Source organism: Chiloscyllium punctatum, chromosome 37 (assembly GCF_047496795.1).
Source record: "Chiloscyllium punctatum isolate Juve2018m chromosome 37, sChiPun1.3, whole genome shotgun sequence".
NCBI lineage: Eukaryota > Metazoa > Chordata > Chondrichthyes > Orectolobiformes > Hemiscylliidae > Chiloscyllium > Chiloscyllium punctatum.
Window position 1 is genome coordinate 22,072,018 of NC_092775.1, and position 27,737 is coordinate 22,099,754.

Here is a 27,737-nt window from a genome sequence, read left to right on the forward strand (position 1 = left end):
AATGTGGAAAATTGCCCAGTTATGTCCTGTACATAAACAGCAGGGCAAATCCAACTTGGCCAATTAACACCCCATCAGAATACTCTCGATCATCAGTAAAGTAATGGAAGGTGTCATCAACAGTACTATCCAGCAACACTTGCTCAGCAATAACCCTCTCAATGATGCCCAGTTTGTGCTCCATCAGGGCTACTCAGCTCCTGACCTCATTACAGCCTTGATTCAAACATGGACAAAACAGCTGAATTCCAGAGGTGAGGTGAGAGTGACTGCCTTTGACATCAAGACCACATTCAACTGAATATGGCATCAAGGAGCCTGAGCAAAACTAGAATCAATGGATATCAGGGAGAAAACTCTCCATTTGTTGGAGCCATACATGGCAAATAGGAAGACGATTGTGATTGCTGGAAGTCAGTCATCTCAGCTCCAGGACATCTCTGCAGGAGTTCCTCAAGGTAGTGTCCTCAGCCCAACCATCTTTAACTACTTCATCAATGACCTTCCCTTCATCATAAGGTCAGAAGAGGAGATGTTTGCCAATGATTGCACAATGTTCAACCATATTCGTGACGCCTCAGATACTGAAGCCGTCCATGTTCAAATGCAACAATAGCTGGACAATATCCAGGCTTGGGCTGACAAGTGGCAAGTAACGTTCATGTCACCTAAATGGCAGACAATGACCATCTCCAATTAGAGACAATCTAACACCATCCCCTGACATTCAATGGTTTTGCAATCAATGAATGTCCTGCTATCAATAAATGTTGGGTTACCATTGACTAGAAATTTAACTGGACTTCCACATAAATATAGTGGCTACAAGAGCAGGTCAAAGGCTGGTGAGTAACTCATTTCCTGATTTCCCAAAGCTTGTCCATCATCTACAAGAAGTGCGATGGAATGTTCCCCATTTTCGTGGATGGAAGCAGTTCCAACAACTCTCAAGATGCTTGACACATTGCAGGACAAAGTAGCCCACTTGATTGGCACATCCACAAACTTCCATTCGCTCCACCACTAGCACTCAATAGCAGCAGCATATACTATCTACAAGATGCACTTCAACCAACTCACCATCCTGACTTGGAAATGTATTGCCGTTTCTTCACTATCGCCAAGTCAAAATCCTGGCATTCTTACCCTATAGGAGTATGTAAACTGTAGCGATTAGAGATGTCAACCCACCACCATCTTTTCTGGGGAAACTAGGGTTGGGCAATAAATGCTGACCAGTCAGTGGTGGCCATATCCCAGAAGTGAATAAAAGAAAGATAATATAAATGCAGCATTCCTGTAACCAAACTTGGCCCTGCATTGTTTGAATGAATGCTTGCACAGGAGGTAATAGCGAGGTATTTCAACTTGATTCCACATCACGAAATAACTATGTCTGACATTGAAAGCTGCCTTCTGTGCTAATCAAAGAATTCAAAAAGTACAAACAAGCAAATTTTGATCTGCAAGATGTTGGTAACCATCCATCTCCATTGCCAAATTATTGAGTCAAAGTCTTTAAACACTGGAGTTTGTAACCTCATCACCACCCCGCCTGGCTTGACCCCTTCATTGTCCATAAATTGTCACATTGCTTTAATGGTATCGGGAATTGGATGGGCAATTGTCTTCACTTATTGCCACAATCTCGGTTCTTTCATCACTGACAATCGTCTGAGGTGGAACCAGCCTTTCAAAGCCTTTGTGTTATATGTGTCACTGAGATAAGCTTCTGACTGTACCGTCATACCATTAACAAGCCCATCTACTTCCACTTCCATGACCTTGCTTGACTCCCCCGCCTCAGCTCATCTGATGCAGAAATTGTTATCTGCACCTTTGTGAGTTGAATATTCAAAGGCATATCTGGCAGCTTCTTATTTTTATTTTCTGAGCAAATTTGAAGTCATCCAAAACTCTGTTCCCATATTCTAACTTGTTATTATGTCCCATGCATCCATTAATTTATGTGTTGGCCACTGGTCAAGCAACATCTCAATTTCAAATTTAAATATAATAATCCAACTTTGCCCTGGGTTGGTTCCTCCCTTGACTGTAATCTTATCCAGTGTTTCCCTCTGAAATGTCTGCACTCCTCCAATTCTGGTATTTTGAACATGCCAATTTTTTAATGTTCGTCCACAGAGTAGCTAAGTAGAAACTGTTCCAACATATTACAGGATCAAAAATGAGAGAACACTGATTTAAATTAATTGGTAAAGGAAGCAAAAGTGACATGAGGGAAAACGTTTTCACACAGGGAGTGCTTAAAGGCTAGAATACACAGTCTGCGAATGTGGTGGAAGCAGGTTCAATTGAAACACTTATAAGGAAATTAGATTTTTATCTGAAAAGGATGAATACGCACGGTCATGGCGAAATGTTTAGAGAATAACAACAGGTGAATTGTCCATTCAAAGAATTGATGAAGTCTTTGTCATCTACTCTATTATTTCCAAGTGTAGCTGTGTCAGATTTGGTTTGATAATGCCCTTAAGTACCTTGGAACATTTTATCTAAATAAATGTTGCCATTATGTTTGTTGTTGTCATTGTTGTTGAACGTATTTTGGCACACTTCCAAAACTTGGGAAATGTTTTACATCTTTTCCCCTACTTGTGGATATAGGAGATAGTATTGTTATTGTCAGTCACTTCCTGCTATGCTCCCTGTCTATTAAATCACTTTGTGAAGGTAACACTTTCATTCTATTCAATTCACTTCACTGCCCTTCTATCCTATGACGTTAAATAATGTATGAATTCGATTACATTGCAATGTCATTTTCCATTGATTCATCCATGTATCTACTGTTCAGGTATAGGCTTGGACAATGAATATCAATACACTGCTGGTCATTTGTTAGATTCAATCCATTCATTCTCTAATCAATGATTTATGTTATACCCACAGCCCTTAATTGATAATGCCCCTTTTTGCTACATTGAAAGTGCTGAGTGTGTGTGGTTTTGCTGACTACAATATTCAGTGGGATGCTTGAATTTCCAAATAAGGGTTTAATGCATGAGAAATAGGATGACAAGAATAAGGAACATTTTGACATCCATGCTAGGCTACAACAGTCTGGCATTCATTTCTCTAATTCTTTGTGTATATGATTCAGATATGAAGAAAGGTCATGTCATAATACTACGGATTGTTGCATTCTCTCTTGATCTAAGTTCAAAATGGATTAAAATTGAAGAGTCGTAGATACTTTAGCCATGGGAATCCTTTCATCAGTAGCTTTTTGGATTGTTTGCATTGTTGCTTTGTATTAGGAAGATACAGAAAGAACAAACAGTGTGATCACTAGGATTGCTCAGATATTTGAAACCTGAGTGAATCATATGTCATTGATGTTTAAAAATACTTGCAGGGCCATGAATGATGTTTAGACTACCCCTGTTGTCTTGTCCAAACGGTTGGAATCGTAATAACTCTGATGTGACATTTTATCCTGGCTGAAGCTAATTGCTTTTAGGAATAGCTAGCTTATGCCCTACAGTGTTCCTCACAGTAAGTCAGATAACATGCAATATCATGACAGAAGAATCACATCATGATAATGCACAATGTTTCATACCACGAGCATATGCATTTAAGTCACTGCTGCAAACAAGTTGTTTTGCATCATTTAGTCATCCTACACTTTCTACTGTAAAGTGATTACTGCTGTATCATTTAATAGTCATTGGGACATGTAAGATAGTAGCCTAAATCCCTCTCATTTTAGCTCTGTCTCTGCAGAGATGACTACCTATACTTGCTACCACCTACGGGAAAAAAGTAGAAATGTGAGTCTCAAAATGTAGGAAATTGTGGAACTATTGGAAGTCCATAAATACTGAAGAGGGGTCACTGGACCTGAAATATAAAGTTGGATTTCTGTCCACAGACACTGCCAGACCTGCTGAGATTTTCCAGCAATTTCAGTTTTTTGTTTCTGATTTCCAGCATCCACAGTTCTTTTGTTTTCTTTTATCATTCAAGAAAGCCTATAGAGCTCATCTTCTGAATTGCAAATGTTTAAATGATTTGCCTTATTGTTAAATTAGATTTTATTTCAAATGCCTACAATTAATTGAATTTGTGTCCTCAGCAGGAACAAGACTCTAACTACTACAATTGAACTAAAAAAATACACCATTAGGCTTCAAGGGATTTGATCAGGACCGGAACTTACATTAAATTTGTATCGATTTACATTGCTCGGTTTTCTCCAGAAGTTAATGATAGAACCGTAGGAATATATGAGGTCAGAAAATCCCACTGTGACCACCTAAGGGATCTTATTTGACTCAATTGTTCTCTTTGATTAATATATATCCAGTAACACTCATGTTAAGATTATTGGTCTGTACTGTACTACCTCTCTAAGCAGTCTGTTCCATATATTTTGCAACACCTGTTAAAGCAATGAAATTTAAAGTTGTTCAATGTTATCTGGTTTAACTTAAAAATAAATTGACATGTTATCCTTCCAAGAATGTACTTCAATATTAGATCATGGAGTGATCATCTCCATCATGACAAGCTTTGATCTGGCCATTGCTAGATCAGACAGTTCATTGGTATTTGGTTCTTTGGTGGGGTTTTCACTTCTGAGTAGAATAAAATTTGCAGGATCAGTCTTAACCACTTTGATGCAACAATTTCGATTGTGAAGTAATGATGTTAGATGTAGAGATTAACATACATCCTATGTTCCAGCCATTCCTCAAAGGAAGAAATATCAGGGTAGCAAGAAATACCGTACAGGTTTTTAAAAAAAATTGATGGATCTCACACCATTATGAGTGATCATTTACAGAAAAATGGACTCACTAATCTTTCGGTAAGCAGCCAATATGGGAAAGTCCATAATTGAGCAGAGAACCCAGAAGGGAAATGGAAAGCGGACGTGTCGTTTACAGAATACTGTTCAGTCTCCTCCTACGCAACAGCTGCCCCAGTTCACAGCTCAGCCTGTTTCAAGTGAACAGCGGAGCAGTTGTTCAACACAAGGTCATTATTCAAGTGGGTTTAAGATATCTGAATGCAGTGTCCATACTTCATGGCAGAGGTCACATGAAGTCACTAGCAACAATATTTATACATGATTACATGCCAATTCAAATGTTTTACACAAAAAAAATTGCATGCCATCATATGCATTTTAACTTCCCCAAAAAGTAAATTTACATATGACTAGTCTCACGCCAAAGCAGATCATTATTACCATCAGCTTACACGTATGCATTTCGTACAGCCCTTTCGTCATATGGATCTCTTTATGGTACATGTATGTCATTTTCATTGACTGTTCATCTGGGTATTTCCCAGGAAGTGTTGCTCTTTGTGTTACTTGTTGCTAAGGTACCAGTTGTTGTTCTGTTTCTGGTGTGGTTTTGCTGTTGACCTTGGAGTCTGATGGTTAATGGTTAATGGGTGAGGAGAAAGCGAGAACGGCGAATGCTGGAGATCAGAGTCGAAGAGTGTGGTGCTGGAAAAGCACAGCCAGTTAGGCAGCATCCAAGGAGCAGGAGAGTCGATATTTTGAGAATAAGCTCTTCATCATTATGAAGGTTAATGGGTTGGGGCCAGTCAATGGTGATGGTGGGGTCATGGTGGTCTCTGGGCTGAAGGAATATCCTCCATCTTCCTCAGAACTAGTAAGTGTCATTGTGGCAGGAAGACTCCAATACCCCAACCTGCCTTCCTGCACTGTTTTACAGTGCCCGCACCCACACCTTCCAGAGAGCTAGTAAAATCCGTTTCTCGGAATGTTTATCAGGAGGTTAAAAGCTGTGCTTCCCAAGATGTTCTCAGTATTCAACTGAAAGAATGGACAGCCACAAGACTATGGCAAATTCCCAATAATGCTTCTGGCAGACAAAGCTAGTTAATGGGTGATCTGTGTATGTGGTACATTCACCTCTTCTTGATCAGCTACCTGCCTTCTTCCATTGATTTTATCAGTGATTGGCCTCTTTGTTTCTGTATTGGCAGCCCACAACTCTGGACATAGCTCCATCTCCCTATCGGTAGTTGTGCTTTCTTACAGTTCTGCAATGCTTACCTCAGTGCCACTTCTGGCAGTATTTTGAACATACAACCCAGCAGTATGTACAACATGGGGATTTTACTCAAATTGTTTAAGATATCTGCCTAAAGTGTGCATGCGCTGCACAGGAGAGGTCGCATAACTGCAGCAGATGAGGAGAGACATTTGTATGTCCGTACCTTTCAATTCAAAACAGGGCCAGTTGTTGGAAGAGGAAACCAGCAGCTGACCACAACCCGTGAGCAATGTCTTGGAACAGTCCCCAGGCTATGCAGTTTATGAATTGTGTGTGTTTAGAACTGTCTTAGATATTGATAGGTTAGGAGTATCAAAGGATATGGCAGAGAAGAGACAGATTGATTTGAGGCACACATTAGTTGGGACATGAATGAGTGGTGGAGCAGGCTCCAGGGGCAGAATGATCTATTCCTTTGCAATGTTGCTGTCAAGCTCAGCCTTCTATGTCAGCTATATCCATAGAATACATAGAATCCCTATAGTGCAGAAACACAACGTTTGGTCCATCGGGTCCACACTGACCCTCCGAAGAGCATCCCACTCAGGCTCACCCCCTACCCCTGTAACCCTGCATTCCTCAGGGCTAACCCATCTAGCCTGCACACTATGGTCAACTTAGCATGGCTAGTTGACCTAACCTGCACATCTTTGCAATCCTGGTGATGAGCTTTGCCTGCCAGCAGCAAGAATTGGGAATTTGCTGTAGTCTGTGGCTGTCCGTTCTTTCAGTTCAATATTCAGAACATCATGAGAAACACAGCTTTTAACCTCCTGATAAGCATTCCGAGAAAAGGATTTCACTAGCTCTCTGGGAGGTGTGGGTGTAGGGCACTGCAAAACAGTGCAGGAAGGTAGGATGGGGTATTGGAGTCTTCCTGTCACAATGATGCTTACCAGTTCTGGGGAAGATGGAGGATATTCCTTCAGCCCAGAGACCACCATGGCCCCATCATCACCATTGACTGGCCCCGACCCCCTGAGATATCATGCACTTGGCTAGAGAGTAGCTACCTTTTGTGATATCTTCTTCTTCCAAGTATGGTCTCCATTTTGCTCCATCAAAGTAGAGCCCTACAATGATTTTGAAATTCAGCCCCTTTTTACTGAGCATCCATATTGTATGTAAAACTGCATAAAATATTCTCACTCTTGAGCAAATCTCTTGTCATGATTTCTGTTTTAAAATACTTGCAACAAGCGTTGAAACTTGTATTTATAGAGCACTTTAAAGTAGTAAGACATTCCAAGGTACTTTGCAGGAGTCTTGTTCACAAAAATTGCCATTTAGCTTCATAAAGTGATATGAGGGCAATTGGCCAAAGCTTGTTACAATGGGTAGGTTTTAAGGTCTGACTTAAAGGAAACAAGAGACATAGAAATGCACCAATGTTAAAGAGATGATTCCCAGAGCCTTGGCAGCTGGAAGAATGACTATGAATGGTTAAGATCTTTGATCAGGCATGCATCTGAGCCATGCAGTTTAGAAAAAAATCAAAGTCCAATTCCCATTTTGAATCTGGGATGCCCGTTGCATGGGAATTGCTTGAGATCTGGTAACGGACTTCACTGTACTAAAGTTGTACTCACAATCAGAGTATAAACAGTAATTTTTATTTTGTCACAGCTATGAGGAGATCTAACTAAACATTTACCTTCTGTTGGGGCCATGTTTGACATCAATACTCACATCAAGATTAGATTTAAAGAACATTCCTTGGTTTGCAAACAACTTTAATGTTGTATTTTGTCTTAGAATTGGTGTAAATTGCCAGCTTGAAATAAACATTCTCAAGGTCTATAGCTTGCTCAAGATGGTGTGTGAAGCTGCCTATCACTTCCATTGGTCTTGACAAAGATTCACATTTCGCATAATAGGAGTTTAAATGGCAGCTGAATGTGGTGATGTAAACATTTTTCACTATAGTTATTGGTAAAAAAAACACAAGTGACAATAAATCACTCCAATGTAGTCAATTCTATTCTTTCCCCTGAATCCCTTAAACATTAAAAATTTATCTTTCTGTGCTCTAAGTATACTTAACTTCACAGCCCTTTGCAGTAAAAAGTTCCACAGATTCACTACCCTTTGAGACAAGGAATTAATCCTCACTTCTATCTTAAGTTGCTTTGCTCTTCTTGGAAAAAAGCATATGGTTTCTTTTACAGCTATCGTGAAGAACATCTGCAGCTTGGTTTAACATCACATCCAAAAGATGGACATCTTTCATTTTCAGAAAATGATAGGAATCTCTCATTATAGAAGAAATATCATACCACAAAGCAGCTACCACTTCAAAATAGAGAATCCAAAAGGTTTTGGAGATAGTAATTAAATTGCAATAACATTAGCACAAACTGCCTAAAGAACAGCTGTTTTATATTCAATGCCATGTCCAAGATCTCCACCTCTGCAAAGATATGATCATACAAATTCAAGCAAATCTCATCTTATTGGCATATTGCAGTATAACTGACGCAAAATCAATAAAATGACCACATCCTTTCTGAAAATGGGAGCAATGTTGTCAAGGACAGCAAGACGCCACTTATTAATTTGCAAACTAAAATTGATCTTCAGGACCAAGTACTGATTTTTTTTAAAAAACACAGAAGAATTAGAAACAGGAGCAGACTATTTAATTCATTGAGCCAGCTCCAACATTCACTAAGAATGCTGGTCTGAATTTTATTTTTATTCATTCACGGGATGTTGGCTTCACTGGATGCGGCAGCATTTATTGTCTATCCCTAACTGCTCTTGAGAAGATGATGGTGAGTGGCCCTCTTGAACTGCTGCAGTCTGTTTGCAGTGTGTAGACCCACAATGCTACAAACACTGGAGGGCCGGCAATATATGTCCAAGTTAGGATGGTGAATGGCTGGGAAGGGAACCTGTAGGTGATGGTGTTCCCATATATTTTCCACCTTAAACTTTCTAGAAGGCAGTAGTTCAGTTTGGAAAGTTCTGTCCAAGGAGCTTTGGTGAATTTCAAAAGTGTATCTTGTGCACAATGCTGCCACTGTTCATCAGTGGTGAAGAGGGTGAATGTTTGTGGATATCGTATCAATCAAGCAGGCTGCTTCAACCTGTTTTTTTTTCTTTGTATTTATTTGTGGGATGTGGGTATTGCTGGCTGGCTAGCATTTATTGCCTGACCCTAGTTGGCCTTGAGAAAGTGGTGATGAGCTGCCTTCTTGAACTGCTGCAGTCCACCTGCTGTGGGTTGACTCACAATGCCCAGGATTTTGACCCAGCAACAGTGAAGGTATAGCGATATATTTCCAAGTCTGAAAGGTGAGTGGTTTGGAGGGGAACTTGAAGGTGGAGTTATAATGTCAAGCATCTTGAACGTTGTTGGAGCTACACCCCTCCAGGAAATGGAGAGTATTCCATCGCACTCCTGACTTGAGCCTTGTAGATAGTGGCTAGGCTTTGAGGAGTCAGGAGGTGAGTTACTCACTGCAGGATTCCTATTCTCTAATCTGCTCTTGTAGCCAAACGATTTAAATGGCTAATCCATTTCGATTCCTGGTAAATGGTATACCCAGGATGTTGATAATGAAGGAATAAGTGATGATAATGTCATTGAACGTTGAGAGGCAATGGTTAGGATCTCTCTTGTAGGAGATGGTACTTGTATGGCATAAATGTTACTTGCCACTTATTAGTCCAAGCCTGCATATTGTCTAGGTCTTGTTGCATTTGGATATGGACTACTTCAATATCTAAGGAGCCTCAAATGGTGTTGAACATCATTATCAGCAAACATCCCTATTTCTGACCTTATAATGGAGAGAAGCTCCATTGATGAAACTGGTGAAGATAGTTGAGCCTAGGACACTACCCTGAGGAACTCATGTATAAACAGCCTAGAGGTGAGATGATTGACCTCCAGCAACCATAACAACAAAACATGAAAAAGATTCTTCATAAAGATAGAAAGTGAAGTGGCCCAATCCAAAAATAGGATTCTAAATCTAGACAAAGGAAACTATGAAGTATAAAAGGGTGACTTAACTGAAATGGGCTGGATAATTTCAGAAAAGGGCATGTTAGTGGACAGGCCAATGTTTACTATTAAAGGAGTGAATGCATTCATTGCAGCAGTTTCATATTTCTTTGAGATAAACAATGCAACACCGTAAATGGTCCAACAACGGATAACGTAAGGATTAGTATTAGATCCAAACAGAAGTCATATCAGGTCACTCAAGAAAGTATGAAGCCTGACAACTAGGAGTGGTTTAGAATTCAGGAAAAAGGATGTCTGACAGGTTGATTGAAGAGGGTAAGGAAGGGGATGTGATTAAATTTGTATGGAAAACAAAAGGAGACTGTATGACCTTCTGTGGATATGTAAAATGAAAAATATTAGTGGAGACAATTATAGGCCCTTTCAATCTGAAAGAGGAGAATTGATAATAGAGAAGGAAATGGCAGAAAATTGAGCAACTACTTTTTTTCTGTCTTCACAGAAGAAGACATGAAACATTTGCCAGAGTTTGAGAAGGAGGAATTAAAGGAAATTTGTATTAACAAAACAAAGATGTGAAAATTAATGCAATTAAAAGCTGGTAAATCCCTGGGTCAATCTACTTCTTGGTTACTAAAGGAGCTTGCCATGGAAATACTGGAAGCATTGGTTGTCATCATCCAAAAGTCTGAAGATTCTGGAACTGTTCCAACAAATTGGAGAGTTGCAAATATAACTGGACTTTTTTAAAAAAGGAGGGAGGAAGAAAACGAGGAATTGCAGTCTGGTTAGACTAACATCAGTAATAAGGAAAATGCTGGAGTCTATTATAAAATGAGGTAACAGGACACTTTGAAAAAGTACCAATTGTATTATACAAAATCAGTATGGACTTATGGAAGGGAAATAATGTTTGACAAACCTACCGGACTTTTTTGAGGACATAACTGCCAGTGTGCATAGTGTATTTGGATCTTTAGAAAGCTTGGAATGAAGTCCCATAATAGTTATTGTGCAAAATCAAAGTGTGTGGGATTGCTGATAATGTATTGCCATGGACTGAGAATTGGTTAGCAGACAGGAGACAGAGCGGAGAAATAAATGGGTCATTTTCAGAGTGACAGGCCCAGGCATCCATCGCAAGTAGTCCCAGTCTCAGGATGAATAGATATTTCTTCATTCAGGTAATAGTGAACCTGTGGAATTCTTTACCATAGTAGGCTAATCACGTTAAGGGGCATGGGGAGAGAGAGGGAATAAGCCATGATTTGTTAAAAGCACAGTGGGCTCGATGGATCAAATGGCCTATTTCTGTTCCTATTTTCGATGTTGCTTTGTTTGCAATACTGCTGTTACTTGTAAGGATCTGTGAACAATATTTTTTTCACAAATAACTTTTATTGTGTCAGAATTCTTCAGTTTTCTTCATTCTCTCACTAAAAATTAATTCAAGAAATGTTGCAATACAAATACTTAGAACAAATATATACAGCAAGATTAATAAATCTGTTTTCTTTTGGCAGGGGCTGTGGTCATTGCCTTTGTTGTCTGCTGGCTTCCATATCACATACGCCGACTTATGTTCTGTTATGTCCCTAAACACCTCTGGACAGAGTGAGTGCTTAATGACTGACTAAGGTTCTAGTTTGATGACAATGTTCATGGTGTATATTGAATTAAAAATCAAAAGCGTGTTCTGTTTATTAATATATCTTCGTTATGATTTATACAGCAAGTTACCAATTTATAAATGAATGAACTGAGCAAAACATTAGTGTTTCTATATTGATTCAAATGAGTTAAATTTCTAAAATTCTGATCCATTAAATTTTCACTTTCCTATATGAAAGACAATGTTCAAAAATGGAAACATATCAGGGAGCACAACTATATGACAAGAATTAAGATGGATATGGTTGGCTAAGTGACCACCTTCTGTAGTTTACACTTGTATGAATTTGGAGAAATGAATGATTCCCTCAATCAAACCATTAACTGCACACAACTTTCAACTATCAGGTGTTTTGGCTTTATCTTTAAGAGAAAAAAAGAGAGTTTAGTCTCATATATATGGATATATGAGATGATGTGTACCAATTTAAAATATTGTACCGATAATATTATAATGATAAACAATCAACAAGTAAATGTTTTTTGTTAAGTTGTGCTCAAAAGTATAGCACAGTCTCCTTTAATCACAAACTATAAAACATGATCTAATGTCTGGCTCCATTGGCATTTCTAGGTTTGCAAATCATAGATTTACAAAACATATAACTCTTGGCATGGTACCTTCCCTTCAGCACATTTTATATTTGTTTAGAGACAAAAAAAACTGCAGATGCTGGAATCCAAGGTAGCCAAGCAGGAGGCTGGAAGAAGCTAGGCAGCATCAAAAATATATTTATATGTATTTAGGCAATTATGTTACAAGATACCATAATTCAACTCTTTTCAGCAACTGTGTGCAAAATGCTCCTATTCTGCATGGGTTTTAAATGTAACTGATCGGAAGGAAGTCTGTGCTCAATCAATTCTGGTCATTTCTGGATGTTTAGTAGGTAATAGGAAAAATCTACATTGTGCTTGTCAAAAATATTTGCAAACTGAAAGTACCTCATAAGCTTTCATAGTATAAAACTCCTGTGAACTGTCTTGGGATAACTATAATCTGATCTACAGGTAATGTTTTTGTTATTGTGAAAAAGCACCTTAAGAGATCTAAATAAAATTTGAGACAGGCTGGGAAAGTTAGGATGCTAAAGCGTTGAGCGTAAATTGAGAAAATAGCCATTTCTTTCTCTGATTGTTCTGATGTGAAATTATTTTTTGGAAGTGTGTTACATTTTGTCGGAACAGTCTCTGTTTTGACAGGATTCAATTTATTACATTTTTGGCAGCTCAGTCCTGTATTCTGTAAAATATACTTAGAAGGTCCAAAGGAAATTGGTAAAGAGTTCAATGCAATTTTTATTCACATAATTAGGCACCTTTGACAATGTTCTGAATAGTCTGCTAACTGAATTAATGGAAGGCAATTTCCAATTTATAACAGGAGAAAAAATCTGACTGGAAATCTCAGGCATGGTTGGCTGCTCAGACTGATGTATCATTTTGCTGTTACTGACAGTTATGATAATATTTTTTCTTTTGTATATAACTCATCATGTTTAGCTTTTGTAACCACAGAATTAAAGATGAAAGAATCTGAATGGCACACAACAAGAACATAAGAACTTTAAAAATAGGAGCAACCCCTCAAGCCTTCCAAAAGGTCATGACTGTCAGCTCAAGGCTTCAAATCCACTTTCTTGTCAGTTTTGCATAGTCCCTACCTTATCAATATTTTAAAAGATTGAGCTACCTCCTTTTTACATACTTTCAGTGATCTAGCTTCCATGTCCCTTTGGGATCAAAGATTCCTGACATTCAGTGCCCATTGGGAGAAGAAATTCCTCCACTTCTATGACCCTATTTCATGATTACAAGTGGAAACATCTTTTCAACATTTACCCCGGTCAAACCTCCTTAGTGTCTGGTCTATTTCAATAAGATAAACACTCCTTCTTCTTAATAAGTCAACCACTTCATCCCAGGAATCAGCTTTTGGTGAATCACTTTTGAAATTCCTCCACTGCCAATACGTCCTTTCTTAAATATGGACACCAAAACTGTACAAAGTACTTCAGATGCAACTTCACTGACATTCTGTACAGTTGCAATGAGACTTGCCCATTTTTAAACGAATCCCTAGCAATAATGGCCAAAATTGCATTTGCCATCTTAATTAATTTCTGCAATTACGTGCTAGCTTTTAGTGTTTCATGCACAAAAAATGACCCAGAGCCATCTGAGCTGCACTTTTTCCAGTCTCCATTTGAATAATATTCTGTCTCTTGATTCTTCCTAATAAAATATGACATTACAGTTTGCTATATTAAACTCTATCTGACAGATTTTGCCTACTCACACAACATATCTGTATTCCCTTCCATTTTCTTTACATCTCCATCACAACATGTACTTCCTCATATTTTTATGTCATCAACAAAGTTGGATACATTATACTCTGTCCTTTCCTCCAAGCTACTAATACAGATAGTAAATAATTGAGTCCCTAGAACTAATCCCTGTGGTACTCAGTTAGTTTGATCTTTCCAACCTGTAAAAGATTCATTAATCCCAACTCTGTCTTCTGTTTGTCAACCAATCCTCAATCTATGTTAATGCACTATGCCCAATCCTGTAAACTCCAATATTATGCAATAATTTTTATGAGGAACTTTATCAAATGCCTTATGGAAATCCAAATATATTACACCGACAACAATTCAACTGATTACATACTTACCTCACATACCCTACCTAATGTTTCCTGTGCCATTACAACTCCCAGGCCTAGACTAGACATCCTTTCCAGAAACTGACGGATCAAAATCATCATGGCCTGTACCCTTCCCTCCCCACTACCCAGCTTCCTTTCACTGACCCACCCCTGCTTGCCCTTCCACCAGTCTGAACATTTCTTCTGATTCCTGGGACCTGAAGCACCCTGCTATTTGATACAATACTCCCTCAGGATTTAATCTAACCTTCCCTCCCCTACCATTGGACCAAACACCCAGTCTGCATCCCCAAGACCCAACAACTGCACCCCCACCCCAGCCCTGAGGGAGTTGACTCCTGCTTCTTCAACCATTTATCTGCATGTCAGAAATTCTGGATGATAGTGAAAACAGATGTATTGTGGCTACAAGGAAATGCAGAAATAATTTAAAAAACATAAATGATCCTTTTACGCTTTAGAAAAGTTGATTGGGCTTTCCTTGCATCCAATCATGTACAATTGTGGTGCCTGGCAAAGATACTTTTCAAGGCAATCTGTAACATTGATGGGAATTATAATTTTCAAAATATTTCTGATCTTCCATTAGGTTTTGAGAAGGGTTTCTTTCATTTGTTATTCATCATTTTAAATTGATGAACCATTGTTGTTTACTCACAATCAGGAAAAATGGACTTTTAATATACATTCTAACAATGCCCTGCATAACTCAAACAGCCTTTAAGTCTCTGCTTAGCTTTATCCAATGAAAGTAGTTCTGTGCTATTCTTAAAACCATATTGTCTAATTCCTTGCATACTAATGATAAATCCAGATTGAAGGTCTCTACATCATCATTGTTTGTTTTTACAATGGGACACTTAACACTTGCAGCAGCAATGTGACCTCGCTTATATGTTTTGGATAAAATTTCATCATTCCTTCTTCATCTTGGAAATTGTATAAGAGCACTCTTTTTTTTTTAAGATGTTTATTGGATGCAAATGTCACTGACTAAACCAGTATTTATTGCCCATGCCTAATTTTCCAGAGTGCAGCTAACAGTCAACCATATTGCTGTGGGTTTGGTATCTTATGTAGGCCAGACTGGTTGAGGTTGACAGATTTTCTTCCTTGAAAGTATTAGTGAACCAGGTGAGATTTTAACAATAGTGGTTATACAACCACTATGATAGAGCAAGCTGGAGGAAATAGTAGGTTAGGTAGTGTTCGGGCTCCTGGCCCCATCCACTCCCTTACAGCTGATTACCATATTCTTTTTTTATTATGTCTTATTATCATTTCTTTATTTCAACTTTCCTATCAAATTCACGTTTTCTTTTTTCTGCGGCTGAGGTGTTTTGATTGGACAGCCCCTGATCCTTGGCAGTTTCAATCGGCCTAGTACTTGGCAGTTTTGACAGGTTGCTTGGTCCTTGGCAGTTTTAATAGGTATTTTAGACAGACCTTGGTCCTAAATAGTTTTGACAGACTCCAGTCCTTGGTAGTTTTGACAAGCCCCCCAGTTCTTGACAATTTTGACAGAGCCCCAGTTCTTGGCAGTTTTGAGAGGACCCTGTCCTCATCAGTTAGAAAGGACCCCATCCTCAGAAGTTGGAAAGGCCTCTGTCCTCAGCAGTTGCCTCAGCCCCGCTATCCTTGGTGGTCGGGCAGGCCCTCGTCTTCGGCAGTGGCTGGTTCACGAAAGCAAGAGGCCGTGGAATGAACAAAAAATTATGTTTGTCTTTATCTCATTTCTTAATATATAATTTATGTAATTAAATTGAGCCGTTTTTGTGGTAACTTATACGCATTTTATTGTATTTTCAAAAATACAAGTAACAATAAATTTCGAAATGTCAAGTTTTTATTGAATTTACCATCTGTCATGGTGGGATTTGAACTTGTTATGACTCAGATTAACCCTCCTGCTTATTTTAAACCAGCAACACCGAAAAGATTTATCCCATGCAGTAATCTGTGAAAATTCGAGAGCCAAGAACTATTTAAAGTAAAAATTAACTTTATTTCTTAAAGTTTAACAGAGGATAGTTAACTAACAACTATTTACAACTCCTTCTTCTAACCTATCTTTTACTTTCCCTTCTATAATACTAGTCTGATAAAACCCCCAATTAAGATTTACCAAAAATTCAAATTTCAAAATCAGTCAGTAGTCAAATCTTCTTTCTTTACCTGTAGATTTGTTCTCCAGGTCGGTGTTGATGTGTTTCTCTGTGCAAACTCCTCTAGACAGATACCTCTCAGAGAGTTCTGACTAGCAGCTTACATCTGCTGGTCTTTTGGCAATTCTCTCCCAACTGTTCAAGTTTTCCCAGTATTATACCCCCAAAGCATCAGACTGTGTCATTGGCTTTTAATATTGTCAATACACTAAATTCAAACTTGATTGGAGTTTTTTTGGGGGGGGGCATAATTTAAACTGATTGGTCGAATTCAAATTTGTTTTGTCATTTCCAGGCAGCCCAGCTAATCTAGCTGCTTGACACAAAGGTTACAGTGAATCTTGTTCAGAACACTTGGTGCTGTTAGGTAATTTTGTGAGCTTTTAACTCTCTTAAAGGTACAGTACACCCACATCTTCATAACACATCTCTTTAAGAAAAAATGAACCATCATAATGAAAAGATGGCTTCATTTTTTTTCTATTCTTTAAACACATTACCCTAACATACTGATAACTTTAATCTAAGTTCACCTTAACTTCTTCCCATATAACTGTGTATAACATTAAATAAAGACAAATCTCATCTAAACTTTATCAGTTAAATCCGCAATAACGCATCTGCAATTACATTTTTCTGACCCGCAACAAGTATGATTTTTAAATTAAAAGCTGTAATATAAGACTCCAATGAAATAGTCTCACATTCTTGTCTTTAAAGATTTCTAAGAATGTAAGCAGATTGTGATCTGTGTACACCACTGTCTCAGATGTATTGTTTGTGGCATACCCATTAAAATGTTGTAAGGCTAGTACCAAACTCAATAGCTCATTTTCAATTGTGGTGTATTTCTTCTGGTGGATGTTGATCTTCTTTGAAAAGTACCCAACTGGCAGTTCAATCCCCTCCCCATCTTCCTGTAGGAGTACAGCTCCAACTCCTATGTCACTAGCATCGATGACAACTTTAATAGGTTTTGAAAAGTTTAGAGTAGCTTAAAACTGGTTTGGTGGCTAATATCAATTTCAAATGTTGGAATACCTCCTGGAATAGTTCTGTCAACCAGATTTTTGTGTTCTTCAGCAAATCGTTTAACGGTGCCATTATACTGCTGAAGTTTGAAACAAACTTCTGATAGAATCCACTGAATCCTAAGAATCAAAGCACCTCTTTTTTCAAGGTTGGTCGTGGAAATTCCTCGATGGATTTCGTCTTTGCGTTCCATGGGGTCAACCCTCCATGATCGATGTTATGTTCCAAGGATGTCACCTTTGCTTTCATGAATTCAGTTTTACTTAGGTTTATCACCCATTTTGCTTCTCGTGGTCATTTAAAGAGCTCTGCCAACTGATCTTTCCAGGACTTACTAAAGATCACTACATTGTCCAAAGGAACTGAGCAGTTTGTTAACTCAGCCGCAACTCTGTTCATGAGTCTTTGAAATGTGGCAGGTGCGTTCTTCATTCCAAAGGTCATCACTTTAAACTGACATAGCCAATTTGGGGTACAAACACAGAAATTTGGTTTGCCGTCTCTGATAAAGGTACCTGCCAGTAACCATGCATTAAGTCCAACTTGGTGATATAACTGGCTTGTCTGACTTTCTCGATACAGTCCTCCAATTTAGGAATTGGATATGAGTCCGATTTTGTAGCTGCATTGACCTTCCAATAATCTACGCAGAATCGTTGAGTCCTGTCTGTTTTGGGAACTAAGACGATCGGCGAACTCCACTTTCTCTGGCTTGGTTCGATGATGTCCTCATTGAGCATGGCCTCCATCTCCATTTGGACCTGTCTGGCTTTGAAGGGATTAAGCCGAGAGGGGTGTTGTTTTATTGGAGTCATATTCTCTACATCTACTTCATGTACAATAGCGTTAATCCTCCCCATCTGATTCTTACATATGTCCTTATACTAGAGTAATAAACCTTTCAACTGCGTTCTATGCTCCTGAGACAGATAGCATACTAACCTATCCCACTCCTCAAGGACTTCTTCATTTTTAAAATCTATTTTGAGGCACCTCAAAATCCACATCATCTGGATCTGATTCCTTACTCGACGGAGCAGTAATGAACATCTGTTTCTCCAATTCTTTCTCTCTAGTATAATACATTTTCAACATGTTCACATGACATTCCTAATACCTTTTTTTTTCTATCTGGCATCTTTACTAGAAAGTTCACCAGACTCAATTTTTTCTCCATTTGATAGGGACCACTAAACCTGGCTTTGAAGGAATCTCCTATCACTAGTAACAGTACTAACACATCATCCCATCACAAAAACTTCAGAGTCTCAGAGGTTTTATCTGCCACCTGGTTCATTCTATATTGTGCCCTCTTTATGTAGCTAACTCACCTACTCGATTTAATCTCTTCCTCACCTCTGAAATGTAATCTAAGTGTGAGATCTCTGACTTTGGTCCTGTCAAGTTCTCTTTAATTAATTTAAAAGGGCCTCTCACTTCATGCCTGAGTATTAACTCAATGGGAGTAAACTGAGTAGATTCATTTGGGGCATCTCTAATGGCAAAAATACGAATAGGATACCTTTATCCCAATCATTCGGGTAATCCTGGCAGTATGCTCTCAACATGGTCTTCAAGGTCGATGCTACCTTTCTAACACTCCCTGGGATTCAGGATGATACATACAGGATTTAAAATGCTGTATACTTAAGCTATCCATAACCTCCTTAGACAGCCGAGCAATAAAATTTGAACCTGGGTTCAACTGAATCTCTCTGGGTAGCTCATACTGTGTGAAGAAAGCTACTAACTCCTCTACTACCCTTTTCACCTTGATACTCCGTAATGGAATTGCCTCCAGAAATTTGATAGACACATTCATTGTGGTTAACAAGTACTGGTTCCCATGTTTGGTTCTTGGGAGGGGATCTACATAATCAATTATAATCCACATGAAAACTTCTCCAAATGTGGGAATTGACAACAAAGGTGCTGGTTTCATTACTGCCTGTGGCTTACCTACCATTTGGCACATATGACATGTACGGCAAAAGTTAACCACATCCTTGCGCATTTCAGGCCAATAAAAATATTTTTGTCTTTCGTACCCCTTGGTGACCTCCTACAGGTAGTTCATGTGCTACCCGTAACACCTCCTGTCTGTATGCTATCAGCAACACAGTCTGGTGCACTTTGGCCCATTTCTCCTCTGTACTAACCTGCTGTGGTCTCCATTTCCGCCTTAGGATTCCATCTTTCAGATAATAACGATACTATTTATCGACCAAAAGGTTAAATTATATCTTGTTCAGAATGCTAGGTGCTTTCAGGTAGTTCTGTGAACTTTTAACTCTCTTAAAGGTACAGTACACCCACACCTTCATAACAAACTCATATCCCCAAATTGTTAGGATCACCATCACCATCACCATCACCATCACCTCAGCACTGTCACCACAATACCACAACATGCCCATTCCCACTGTTACAGCATTTAAGCCACTAGGACTTGCTGTTCGTTCATATTGTTCAGTACTTTTCCCTTAAATATGTTCTCTTGTGCAATATGTATTTCCCACACGTTCATTGACATTAAGTTGCATTTGCCATCCCTGTCCATATCAGTCCGTTTGCCTGAAGTCTTTTGCAGTTCTCAGTGTTTTTTCTTACCTTTTTATATCTTTGCAATCATTGAGATTTTAAAAGTATGCATATATACAGAAAAACCAAAGGTGGATCCAATGCTGACCTCTGAGCTATGCTTATCCAAGCAATATCCATTCACACAGATGGAAAATTAACCAACAAATAGAAAATGATCTAAATTGTCATTTTTCCTTTTATGACAGCTCTTTGAATTTTTCTGATGAACTTCTTCTGAGTTATCAACAAGTTGTATTTACATAGTACCTATAATATAGTTTCAAATTGTCAATTTGCTTTACAACACTGTTTTCAAATAAAATTTGACACCAAGCCATAAAAAAGGGATGTTGGGTCAGATGACTAAAACCTTGGTTAAAGAGACAGGTTCTACGGAGTGTCTTAAAGGGAAAAAGACAGCAATCATTGAATCCCTACAGTGTTTCAGCAAGTCATTTGCTCTATTGGGTACACACCAATCCTTCAAAAAGAATCCCACCCAGCTCCACCCTATCCCTGTAACCCTGCATTTCCCATGGTTAATCCACCTAGCCTGCACATCTTTGGACTGTAGGATGAAACCAGAGCACTCAGAGGGAACCCATGTAAACACAGGGAGAATGTACAAATTCCACACAGTCAGCCAGCTGAGATTGGAATCAAACTTGGGTCCCTGGGACTGTGAGGTAGCAAGGCTAACTACTGAGCCACCAATAAAAGAGATGATGAGCTTTATGAAGGGAATTGAAGTTCATTAGGCCTTGGTAGCTGAAGGTACAGGCACCTATATGAAGTGTTTGAAATCAGGATGCTCAAAATGTTAGAATTAGACAGGAGCACATATTTCAGAGAGTTATGGAGCTCAAGACACTTACAGAGCTACAGAGGGACAAGGCATGAAGAGAGTTGAAGATAAGCATGATAATTTTAAAATCAAGGCATTGTTTAAAACCAGGGGACAATGTGGATCAGCATGCAATACATTAATGGGTGAAGTTAGGACTTCAAACTAAGTAAAGGTAGAATGTGAGACACCAACCATAAATGGATTGAAATAGTCAGGTAACAAAGGAATGGATGTGGGTTTCAGCAGTGACTGAATAAAGCAGGAACAATGCAGGGTGATGTTATGGAGATAGAAATAGTCCTTGTGCTGACACACATGGGTGGTAGGAAGCTCATCTCATCATCAAATATGACACCAAAGTTGAATTTTCTGGTTTAGCCTTCGACAGTTGACAGGGAGAGAGAGATGATGTTGTTCACCATCACCAACACTAGAGAAGTAGTATTAGACAAACTGATGGGGTTAAAAGCAGTTAATAACTCTGGCCCTGATTTGCTTGCATCCTAGGATCCTAAAAGCAATAGTTACAGAGGTTATGTATGCATGGTTATAAGTCTTCAAAAATCCTTGGAATCTGGAGAATTGCTAAAGGATTGGAAGACTGCCAATGTGACACTTCCGTTTCAAAAGTGAGGGATGCAAAAAGCGGGTAACTATAAGCCAATTAATCTAACATCTATTATTGGAAAAGTAATGGATTCAATTATTAACTAAGTAATAGCAGCATATTTGGAAAATCAACAATTAATCAAGCATGACTTTGTTAATGGGAAATCATACCTGATGAATTTATTAGAGGTTTTGAGGAAGTGTCAACCAGAATAGGTAGAGGAGAACTCAGTAGGTGTGTTGGAATTGGACTTCCAGGAGGCATTCAACAGGGTACCTCACTAAAGTTTGTCATTAGATTAAAAACCCATAGTGTTGGAGTAGTATTAGGTGATGGGCAGAAAACAGTGAGTTGGAATAAGGGGTCGTTTACCAGGTTGGTCAGTTGGTTCCACAAGGATCAATGCTAGGACTGCAACAGTTTACAATATACATTAATGGCATGGAGCAAGAAAGAAAATGTACTGCAGCCAAATTTGCAAACAACATAGAGATTGGTGGAAAGGTAGGTTTTGAGTAGGATATGAATAGTTCACAGAGTTCATAACTATTTGTGCAAGAAATATAGAAAGCTAGAACATAGGTGCAGCAGGTATCAGGAAGGCTGATGGAATATTCACCCATATTTCAAGGGGTTCAGAGCATAGGAGCAGGGAATGCTTACTGCAGCTGTACAAGGTGTTGGTGAGACCACATCTGGAGAACTGAGAGAAGTTTTGATCCCCTTATTTAAGGAAAGATATCATTGCATTGAAGGTAGTTCTGATCAGGTTTACTGAGATGATCCCCAGTATAGATGCTTTGCCTTTTGATCAAAGGCTAAACAGGTTGTGATGCCAATCACTGGAGTTTAGAAGAATGAGAGCTGATTTCATTAAAACATACAGGATTCTTGATAGGGTAAATGCTGAGAGGATACTTCCCCTCATGGGAGAATCTAGGACCAGAGACCATAGTCATCTTCTCTCAGATGATTGTGCATTTTTGGAACTCCTTGCTACAGGGAGCAGTGGGAGCAAAGGCCTCCTGTGTTTTCAATGCTAGGATAGATAGATTCACTATCAGTGGGGAATTCAGGAGTTTTGGGGAAAGGTCAGGATGTGAGGAATTTTGGATCAGCCATGATCCTATTGCATGGTGAAACAGGCTCAAGGGACTGAACAGCCTCCTGCAGTTCCAATTTCTTATGGTCTTATATTACCACTGATAGACAGTATAATAATGATAAAGAGAAGATTGGATCACAGGATTATCCTGAAGATCCTGACAGAATACCAGAAATAAGGTGCAAGAGCAGAAAGAGAAGCCATTGGAGGTGATTTGTTGGCTGGAACTGGATAAGTAAAAATGATACATTGCAAGTAGAGTCCCTTCAACTGCTGATTGGAGGGGGATTATGGGAGGAGGAGGGTGTGGTCAACCACGAGAGATGTTACAATAAGCTGAGAAGAACAAGGAGAAATAGTTTACCAGTGCCAAAGTCACACACGATGTCCATGATAAAAATTGTTTTGTTACTGCGGCAGGTACGGAAAGATTGATTCTTGAAGGGATTCAAGTATCAAATTTTTGGAATGGATTTTGGAAGCAACAACAGGATCAAATAATTCAGAGGCTGAATGGTGTTTTGGTGTGGTTTGGTCATTTACAAGGATAGTAGGGTCAAGTTTGATATTTTTTTGATGATGGACAACTACAGCAGATTTGAAGGAGAGAAGGACCATCAATTACTGACAATATCAGCTAATAAGGGGTGATAGTCCTGTAACAGTAATGTCACCCGACTAATAATTCAAAGGGTCAAGCCAATGCCCAGGGTAAGTGGGTTCAACATCCATCATGGCACTGGTTGAGTTCAATTAATAAATCCAGAGTATAAAAAAGCTAGTTTCAGTAATGCTGACAAGACCCCATCTGGTTCACTAATATGCTTTAAGGAAGAAGTCAGTCATTTTTACCTGAACTGACCTACATGCGACTCCAGTAATTGCCCTTTAAATAATCAAGCCAGACTCTCATTCAAGGACAACTAGAGATGGACAAGAAAAATGGAAAAGGGCTGATGGAATAGTAGCTGAAATTCAAACTCTTGGGAGGCTCATTTGGATAAATGAAGGAAATCTTGATGTTGAAAGTAAGCAGAGATTATTAAATGTTCAATTGGAAACTATGACTGATGTAATACTACTTGATTAATTTATGATAGATTAGAATCCAATGATACTTTGCATCTGTTAAAGACCATGAAGAAATTTGACAAAAATTTCCTGTTCTTTGTGGTGATTGCTTTACCCAGGAGTTAACCTTGTAGAAGGGGCTACCAGATCTAATTTTTTTTAAAATCTCTTTCCAACCTTAATAAGAGAATCTTATGTTAATGCAGTTTGATGGTTTGCAGTTAACATCTTCCCAATTACAACAATTTTGGATGGATTCTGTGGAATACATTTGAGAAATTCTCCAGCAACTTGCCTTTATATTAATGACTCTTGTATCTACAAAATGTTGGATGGCATATTCTTGATTAGACCACCCCGCTGAGTATTTCTAGCACATTTATTTCTTAATGTATGTTTGTGATTGATTCTGCTGCATTTTACAATCCTAACCTCTATTATTACTTCTTCTAGCTTTCTCTACGATTTCTATCATTACTTCTACATGGTGACAAATGTCCTCTTCTACGTCAGCTCCACTGTCAACCCTATCCTGTACAACCTGGTCTCTGCAAACTTCAGGCAGGATTTCCTCTCAACGCTTAGCTCCTTCTGTCTTCACAGGCGACAAAAGGCAAAGACACCTGCACTTAGCAGAAAATCAAACAGCATTTCCAGCAATCATACGTTGGCCAGTAATGCCACCAGGGAAACTATGTATTAGCAGGTTCTAATGCAAATTGCTGAAATAGAATGGGGAGGAAGTAAAAAGATTAATGATTACGATCAGGAATTTGGAGGGCAATCATGATAGTGGCTCTCTGAAACTTTTTAAAAATAAGTTCATAAAAGAGCTTTGCAAAGATTATCAGGTGGTGGCCTGGTGTTTCCGTTAGATTTCCTTGTGTTTTTGTTTTCAGCCTAAGTGCATCAGGCAAAAGAGCACAGGATTTCAAGTACAAATTATACTTGTACAAACCAGTTTCAAATTGAGTTTCTGTTATGTTTTTGTAGGTTTATAAAATAACATGATAGATGCACCCCAACCAATCTGCCCCTCACCCCAGTATGAATTAATCATCATTCGTAATTCCCACTCGTCGTGCTTTACAACAGGCATTAGACACTAAAAATTACTTTTTGCACGCAGTGATACTAAGTTTCTGATTATTTTTTTAAAATCTGCTAAGAAGCTGACCACTGTACACAATTATGAGCCAGCAATTGAAATTGAAATTCCTCAATTTCATTTTGAGTTATTTAAAGTCTGATTGCTCACAGACAGTGACTGATTATATATTTTTTTCTGATAAATCCATATTCAAATGCATTAATCAAACTGCACCAAGTTGCCATTCTGAAAATACTGAAGGATACTATTTAAAACCTAATTCAGCTGTTTTTACATTCAGTGATATGCATGTAGGGGACTCTGTAATAATAGTACTTCAATGATTGAATGTTACAGATTAGCTTTTGCCAACCCTGACATTCACATTTATCATACATGATTTTGCTTATTCAGATCTATGCTTAATACATTAAAACATAACCTTTGTTCAGACACCACAAAGCTATTAAACCTAAAGAAGTAATTTTAAAAAATACTCTATAAACATGAAAGTGTACTCTAATATAGCACATTATTCCAGCTTGATATCTCTTACCTAAGAACTGAAAGCTCTCACAACTGCCATTGAAATAAGTTATTCATTCCTCCTATGCTGTTGAAAAGATTAATGTCAAAATAGGTATTGTCATGTAAAAAGAAAACAAGTGCATATATTTACAATTCTAAATCACAATTTTTTTTGTTTTGCAAAAATGTAATGCATTTTTTTTAGATTAGATTCCCTACAGTGTGTAAACAGGTCCTTCAGCCCAACAAGTCCACACCAATCCTCCAAAGAGTAACCCACCCAGACCCATTTCCTTCTGACTGATGCACCTAGCACTGTGGGCAATTTAGCATGGCCAATTTACCCTGACCTGCACATCTTTGGATTAGTGGGAGGAAACCCATGCAGACATGGGAGAATGTGCATACTCCACACAGATAGTCACCCAAGGCTGGAATCAAACCTGGGACCCTGGTGCTATGAGGCAGTACTACTAACCACTGAGCCACCACACCACCCAAAACATGTTTTAATTTGAGTGTCATTTCAAAGCAGGCCATCACAACGCAACTCTAATACCAACCATTTTACATTTTGGAAGTTGCTAAGCAGCTATTTGAAGAGTAACTTTTGAATAGCAATCCGTCTTTTATATTATGGTTGCATTATAGCATTTATGGCTGAAAGCAACTTGAAATATAAAGTTGTATCCTGAAGGAAAATTGCTTTGCAAAAGTTACATTTATGAATTACCAAGAGTAAATAGTATACTCTTTGATGTACATTTTAGCGTCTACCCATAAGTCTATCTTCATATAATTTTATTATAATTTAATAATATAATTTATGAGTAATGATAAAATATATTCCTTTGAAATCAGACTTTATATTTTAAAAGATAACTTATTGCAATTTTGTTTCTGTAAGAATATTTAAACATCAGTAATGTAAATAAGTTGTACCAAAATTTATAATTGATGAGATTTCATTCTAAGAATTAGCATAAGGGTGGACTTCTTCAAAACATTTGATCCAATGGACCATTCTTCCACATAAGTCAATTGCATCCTAACGTTAACTCAGAATTTTGTTTTCAGTTCAAAATTAACCTATTCAGGGATTTTTTTTTCATTTTAAAAAGGGTTTTAATCCCTGGGCCTTCTTTAAAAGTCAACTCCCTCCTCATTCCAAATGGAGTAACTTGGTAAAGTCACGCAAGTAGAGCTTACCTTCCCAGGAAGTTAGGTCCATGAGATTGGCTGCCAAACTGTGAGGATTGAAGTATAATCATGTACATAAGCGCTTCCTGGTCTGCCAAATTCATGTGACCTCAACCATGAGGCACACACCCTGCAGGCAGCTATTTTAGAGACACTTTATTAAAGCCATCATTCCGATCAGATTGCTTTGTTCTGAACACCAAACATGGTGTCAGAAGTGAAACTGAAATTGAGTGCTGAACAAGTGTAAAAAGAACAGCTGACAAGAATGTTCAGAGTCATGAAAGCATCTGAAATAAATTTCTCAAAAGAACAAGGAAACAGGTTACAGCTGAAACATGTAATCAGGGGAAGGAGAAAGGCTGCTGCATTACCCCTCTAAATTCCAGTTGAAATGAAAAGTAATATGAAGCAAAATTGGCAGCCTTTGCATGCACAATGGCAAAATTGTGAAATAGCAATAGATCTGTTTAACAAGGCAGAGTAACTTTTACACATTGCTACTCTCTTATCACTGTTGGGAAGATACGGTTCCAAAGTGTATCCATCCTCAGTCACTCTGAAAAGCATAAAGAAACAGACTCAAAAGTCTTGAAGGTACACTTAGAGTCCCAAGTGGCAGTAATTTATGAACAATACATGTTCAACTTAAGCCCCAAGTTTGAAAGAGATAGTTGATCTCATTAACACAAAACAGAATCCAGGCAAAAACAGTGAAAGGAATATACAGCCACACCAATGCCCCATCCAAACCTTTCTGTGACCACCATTTGCCCCAAGTATAACAGAGCTTCCAGTTAAAAATCACACAACACCAGGTTATAGTCCAACAGGTTTAATTGGAAGCACACTAGCTTTCGGAGCGACGCTCCTTCATCAGGTGATTGAATCAGAGCTTCCTGTAGCTGCATCAATCTGTACAGCCACCTAGACTCACTCTGTGAGTTGGAAGAGAGTCATCCTGATCTGGGATGAATTAAAGACAGGATTGCATTGGGCATAAGAGAACCTGCAGTAAGTCCATGTCTACTGAGAGTGGGGAATATCTTTTTCAGGAAAGTAATTGACATGTGCAGAAGTACTGAGGTTGTAAATGAGCAGCTGGAGGAAATTCATGGCACAA

General features: G+C 38.5%; 1 protein-coding gene across 3 annotated transcripts in view; it reads left to right on the top strand.

Moving 5' to 3' along the window:
- The window catches only part of ntsr1 (neurotensin receptor 1 (high affinity)), a 132,216-nt gene that overhangs the window by 22,964 nt on the left and 81,515 nt on the right, over positions 1-27,737 (top strand). For 2 of the 3 annotated variants that reach the window (XM_072556440.1, XM_072556441.1), the window contains exon 3: positions 11,562-11,652. In XM_072556440.1, the coding sequence (XP_072412541.1) occupies positions 11,562-11,652 (91 nt within the window). Of the gene's footprint in view, positions 1-11,561; positions 11,653-24,249; positions 24,645-27,737 lie in introns of those variants that run through there. The other variant, XM_072556439.1, reaches the window with a different exon arrangement.